The sequence below is a fragment of the Lactuca sativa genome, chromosome 4 (genome assembly GCF_002870075.4).
Source record: "Lactuca sativa cultivar Salinas chromosome 4, Lsat_Salinas_v11, whole genome shotgun sequence".
Lineage (NCBI taxonomy): Eukaryota > Viridiplantae > Streptophyta > Magnoliopsida > Asterales > Asteraceae > Lactuca > Lactuca sativa.
Window position 1 is genome coordinate 50470258 of NC_056626.2, and position 6476 is coordinate 50476733.

At 35.1% G+C, this 6476-nt stretch overlaps 1 protein-coding gene across 1 annotated transcript; it reads left to right on the forward strand.

The window, feature by feature from the left end:
- Window positions 1-1849: 1849 nt before the first annotated feature.
- On the forward strand, window positions 1850-2329 carry LOC111901541 (uncharacterized). The gene has a single exon (XM_023897436.3). It carries the CDS (start codon window positions 1988-1990, stop codon window positions 2195-2197), a length of 210 nt encoding a protein of 69 aa, XP_023753204.1. The 5' UTR covers window positions 1850-1987; the 3' UTR covers window positions 2198-2329.
- Window positions 2330-6476: the final 4147 nt, after the last annotated feature.

The following is a 6476-nucleotide window of genomic DNA, read 5'->3' on the forward strand; positions in this document are numbered from 1 at the left end:
TGGTTTTATGACAGTTTAAAACTGTCATATGACAGTTTCCAGACAAAGATATTAAAGTTGGTTTTGGTCTCATTTTTTGGTACATATGAAAATATCATCAAACATTCTCGGTTCTTGTCTCTCCTAGTCTTATCCAATTGAGGATTTGGAAGTACCACCAAATACTTCGATTTGAAAGTGATAATCACAATTTTCAGAATTTCCAAGCCTTTCTACACCCAAATTTCTAACAGTTGTCATCATGGAATGACAATGAATCTTGGTTGTTATGTTTGATGGTTTCGCCCAAAAGCATGTCTACTATTAAATAGCTTGTGAAGCCTCTATTCAAGGCTATTGTGGTGATGTTCATAAAGTCTGTGTTGATCAAGATGTGTGTTGATTATAAAGGTTGTTGTTGATCCAAAAATCTTGTTGCGTTATCTTTTTAAAGTCTTTGATGTTGTTGATGTTGCTATTGGTTGAGTTTTTAGGATTAATCACTTGGTGTTGTGTAATTTTTGGTGATTTGCATTGTTTATCTGATGCTTGTTCATTTGTACTTTGAACACTTTTTTGTATTCTCCCCGTCTTCCTCTTGGATTTTTATTTTATAAAATCTTTCTATCGTTCTAAAAAAAACTAAAATGTCATAAGAAAAGATGAACGAAAAAAGCCAAGATGTGTGTAAAGGTGGTGGTAGTTTGTGATAGGGGTGAGCGCGGTGCGGTTCGGTGCGGTTATTAGCTAAAACCTCACCACTAACCGCAAATGCGGTTAATCCATTTTCAAAACCGCATGGTGCGGTTATTTTTGCGGTGCAGTTTTGTTTTTTCTATGTTGCGGTTATTAACCGCATGGATTTGGTGCGGTTATTTTGTGTGGTTTTTAACCACAGTTTAGAGCTCAAATGATTTTAAGAGCTCAAACATATTACTTGTAATAATAATAAAAAAAACATAAAGTATAAGACAATTAACTTAAATCACAAACAACTAATATCTTAAAAACATCAAATCAATAGTAATTAATAATAAATATCTTAAAATTGTCTAATTTCACCATTTTTCAAAGTTAAACATAACAAAACCCCAATACTTTGGTTTTCTAGTATTTTATCCATCTTTCATCCATGAAACTTGTGTTATTTTTAATATTTAATATATTAATAATTAATTAAAAAAATTGTATATAATATATGCGGTGCGGTGCAGTTTTTTTGCGGTTTTTGAAAACTACTAACCGCACCGCACCGCAAATTTGCGGTTTTTGACAAATAGAAAACCTCACCATCGGTTTTAATTGCGGTTGCGGTTTATGCGGTTTTCGCGGTTAATTTTAGTTGCGGTGCGGTTTCTGCTCACCCCTAGTTTGTAATGTTTGGCCTCTTCATGAAGTTAATAAATAAAAATAGCAAAAAATAAAAATAAGGTAAAGATTTTTTACATATATTTAACATAACTTTTTTAATAGACTTATTAGGTCTCGATTTTCCAAAATTTAAAAAAAAAAATAATTAATTTAATAGAAAATTCAACCTCAACCCCTTGAATTTCATCCACAAAACAATGGGCCGAACCAGTGGTTTCGTGTCAAATTACAAAACCAAAACAACCTCCCAAACCGTACATCCTTTATTACAAAATCATCAATGACCATCACTCCCACACCCCACATATAAATTCGCAGATAAACACTCCAACAAATTCCAAAATCTTTCAGAAAACCCAAAATCAGAATACCATCATCGTCGCCATCGATATCAAAAATCACCCAAAAAAGAACAAATCAAGATTCCCATCATCAACCATCGCTGTTTCTCTCTCTACAAATCAAGAAATTAAAAACCCCGATCACAATCACCATCTTCGTACCATCTTTGGAAATCAAATATCTCGAGGAAGGAAACCGAAACCAAATCGACAGAACCCGGAAATCAAAAACCCATCACCAGATCTAGAAATCAAGAAAAACCCCTCTTTCTTTCTCTCTATAGAAATTAATCAGGATGCTGCACTTGTTCTTCGCAGTAGCTTTCTCAGCGGTGCCGTTGACTCTGTATGTTCCTCCTGTCAGAAGCTTGAATCTTTTCGTACAAACCATGGAAGATCTATGGAGGGAATCGAGCATCTATACGCATAGGGTTTACCCTCGGGTACGATACGCCTTCTGTAGGATCTTGGATTGTATGCTCTGCAACACCAACACCCCCCATTAGGCCTCCATCTCCGGCATTCAGCTTCAGCTTGTATATATCTTTCGTTTTTCACTGCAATTTCTGGTTCAGGCTTGGTTTCTGTGATGTTGAGTTTTTATATTCAGTCGTAATAAAATCGACCAATTTTCTCTTTGTTTTTATTTCCATGATAGTTTATGCGTAAAATTAGGGACCTTAAAATTATTTGGGTTGTGAATGAAATTTGTTTATGGATTGATAGTGTATATTAATGGTGAATGGTAATTAACTAATTATGATAATGTCCATTTGTAGTAGATATGCATTGAATGTGGGCTAGCTGTTATTGGTCGATAAAGAGGTAATCATGTGGTTCTACTTTCATGTGTCTGTTCGATCAGCTCGTGATACCTTTGGAGTTGGGACGATCTTTGGGATTGAGTTTTAAATGTGTTCATTGATTTGTAAGATTTTGTAAAAGTAAAAAGTATAAAAAATTTGGTTTAGGTTAGTCACATAAGTTATTTTTCTTTTTTTGTCTATATATTACTATTCAACTTCTTTGTACGGCTTATATTACGTCCTTATAACCGTTGGTGGAGGTTTTATGTGATTATAAGGAATTAATTAATGTGACACTCCAAACAAATCCAGTGGTAATATATATATTCAAAAAAACATAAGAGGTCAAATGTGGGGATGAGCATTTGGACCATAGAACCGGTATTGGAACCGGATAGAACCGATCGGGTCGGGACCAAGATGATATTCTTGTGGATTTTTGGAACCGGGAATCGGTAGAACCGACAAAAACTGGAGCTGTATGTTGCTATTTCTCGATGATCGGTTTCAACATTGAAGACACGAGAAGAATTGGTAGGAATCGGAACTGGTAGAACCGGCGGTCCGGTTCGGTTCCTATTTTCCACCAAGTTCGGTTCCCGGGCCGGTTCCGATTTGGGCTGGTTCCGATGCTCATCCCTAGTCAAATGTGAACAAAGCCTAAACTATGTTACTCTTATAAGTCATTAATTTTTCTACAATAGTTTATTCACATCACTTAGATAAACGTTTTGGTATTTTTGGGATTTTGTCTTGTTGTGTGATGAGTATACAGAGTATTAGGTAAGTGATTATGTAAAGATTGACCAAACCAATGATGCTTAGTTGGAACTATGCTCGTGGAGATTTTACGTGATTGTAAGGATTTAATGTGAACAGTTCAAACAAATTCAATGTCAGAGGCGTATCCAGCTAATAGCCAGGGGTAACACGGGCTACCCTTTAACTTTTATGTAGTAGTGTAAAATCCCGATTATTTTATGTACATGTGCAGCCTCTGAAGAAATAAATGTGCACAAGGTTTTTGGTTCAATTGATTCGTCCTGCCATGTTCTTCCCCAATTCGTCATTTCCAATTTTTGGTTTCCTTTTTCTCCAGACTTCATATAAAGAGCTCATTTAACCATGAGATTGAAAATGGTGGGGTCTATAACTTCTTACAACTTAATGTTGAGGTTTACATCGGTTTAAATTTTTTAGGCAACGCATTCCAAAATCCCCAATTTGTGGTTGTTCTTTTGGATCGAGTCATACTAGATGTCTTTGTGTTTTCCCATAATCCAGGTATGCTACTAAATCATGTTTAATTTTATGGAATACATTTACATTAGTCAACTTAGATATTCTAATTCCAGTTTTATTTCGATAAGCTCTATGAATTTTCTACATTTTTTTTATCTCTGAAGTCCTTTAAGTTATTTGGCTCATGTTTAACTAATTCATGCTACAAAATTAGATTATTGAGAGATGTCATCACACTAAATTAGACATGTTCAATGTTTTGAATCCATTTTGGTAAATCGATGTGCATGTATTAGTTATGGTTCTTTAGCTAAATTTGGTGATTATGTTTGTGGCCCTAAACATAATGTCTTCTGCAAATCCTATAGGGAATTTGGTTGGTATAGTGACATGTTAGGTGTCGTACAATCAAAAAAATCTATAGGGAATTTGACAAAACACAAGGAAGAGATGTGACCCTAAACCAAGTAGAGTTAAGAAACTTCAGTGAAGACTCATCCGACCTCAAGAGGCTTTTATCATAAATAGAACCACAACAACACTTGAGGTTGAAAACATTGTTGTTATTTACAACATTTGAATGGATACTAATAACAAGACATTGAGCTTTAACACATTACGCAGACACATTGTTGAACAATCTGGACGAACACTGTATTCTAGCACAAAGTCCCTTTGCTATGAAATCTCCACTCTCCCCCACTTAGAGTATACCAACCACCTGAATGCAACACTAAACTAGACTAAAGTTCTGCCTCGAACCAAATGAGGCATTACTTATCCATTCCCTAAGGAAATAACCGAAAAGGAGAAGATATAGCTGAGTCTAAGCCACCCCAACAATACTGCCCACCGAAAACCTCGAGACACTACCAACACAATTTCATATACATGACAACATTCTTCCAGAAGGAAAACTTTAAAAGCAATTTTTAGCATTCTACTCTTGAAGATTTTCCGATCACAACAACATACTTTCCTTGCACACGGGGAGTGTGGAAATAGTCTAAATCCACACGGGGAATATGGATCCCGAAAACAACCTTTGACAGTTTTTCCTAATGACTTATTATGAGATTTCAAGGGATTTTTCATTCTCTCTCTATCCCCATCTCTCTCTCTCTCTCACTCTCTCTCTCTCTCTCTGGATCTACGAGCTCCTCCTTTATCAAGGCTCCATCTCCAAGCTTCTTCTTCTTGAAGTTACACCAAACACACACAAATGTCAACTCTCTCTTGAAATGAGCTAGGGTTTCGAAATGAGACTCAAAAAAGGCAATGGAGGTTGGGAAATGAGAGAAACTTAGGACATAAGGTTGCTTAAATAGGTTCCAAATCCTAAAATTAGGGTTTTTACCCTAATTACGTATGCCCAGCGTTCAGGAGGAACACCCAGTGTACGCACCCTCCTCCTAAAAATTACAAAAATGCCCATGAGGACCAAAATTGCAAACTAATTACACCCTAAGGGTCTAAAATGAAAAATACCTTGAATCGGGTGTTACACATAGTTAGCCAAAATGACCAACCATGTAAGGTTTTGAAACCATAAGGACTAGTGAAGATCAATGAAGAGGTTATGAAAGTAAATTATATATAAGTTGGTCGGGGGAGTTGTACAAGAGGGAGTAACCACAATTCCTCTCTTACTCCATGATGAAAGGTAAGATCTTGCTCAAAGACAACCTTTACACTATGGTTGTAATCTATCCTTCCATATCCTTTATGATGTAACATTTTTTATAAGTGTCATCAAGATGATACTTTTTGCAAAATACATGGGCCAATCATGAAATTTTGTTATCAATTTATCTAACTTGGGATGCAATTCTTTTAGTTATTAGGACATCTAAAAACCTTGAAATTATTTTTAATAATAAACTAATAAATTTTGTATAAAAGATAATTTAGCTATGATTACCTGAAATTCTATATCTAAAAACTAGATATCCGAATTTTCATATCAGATATTTGGATATTAGGTTGGATATTGGGATTCACATATTTTTGAATAGGTAAATGTCATATTAGCCCATTAAACTTGTTATTTTTGGTTTAAAAGGTCACTCAATTGTTTTTTGTTACATAATGGTAATAAAGTCATGTATGACCGTTTTAAAATATCCTTTAACCCTTTACATTAGGTTAGCGGTGATGTGGACTTAGACATAGGATACTACAGTCCAATTGGAGGCTTACATGTCATGAACTGTACAACCCTTGGGGAGCAAGGGTTCTTACCTGGAACATGGTCCCCTTATATAAACTCGTATTCCCCTTTTAGGTTAAACATCCTTAGTTTGTTACCCTTACATAGCATCAGTTGTATACCCTTTATCTTCCTCCCCCCTTTATAAATTCCATCCTTACCACCGATCATGGCTTCGGCAAGTAGCTTTTCGTATGATGACTTAATTTGGGGGTTTTATTGATTTCGTATGGTTAATCATGTAGTGGTGTTTTGGGGGTATCGATTAGCTGATTATCCTGATTATTGTTCACGAGTCAATTAGTGTACCCAAAAAGTGGTTTGTAATGTTAATGAAAAATTATCATATTATATATTTGGGCCCTATTTTTTCGATGTTTGTCAAAACAATTTTAATGAATTTCAAATAAGATGTTGACTTGTTGCAACAATGGTGGATGAAATGTGTAAAAGGTTTTGTTTTCATTTTAAAATATAGTTCATGTTAAAATGCGAAAGTAGAATGCTAATTTAGTTGAATTCTTAGGT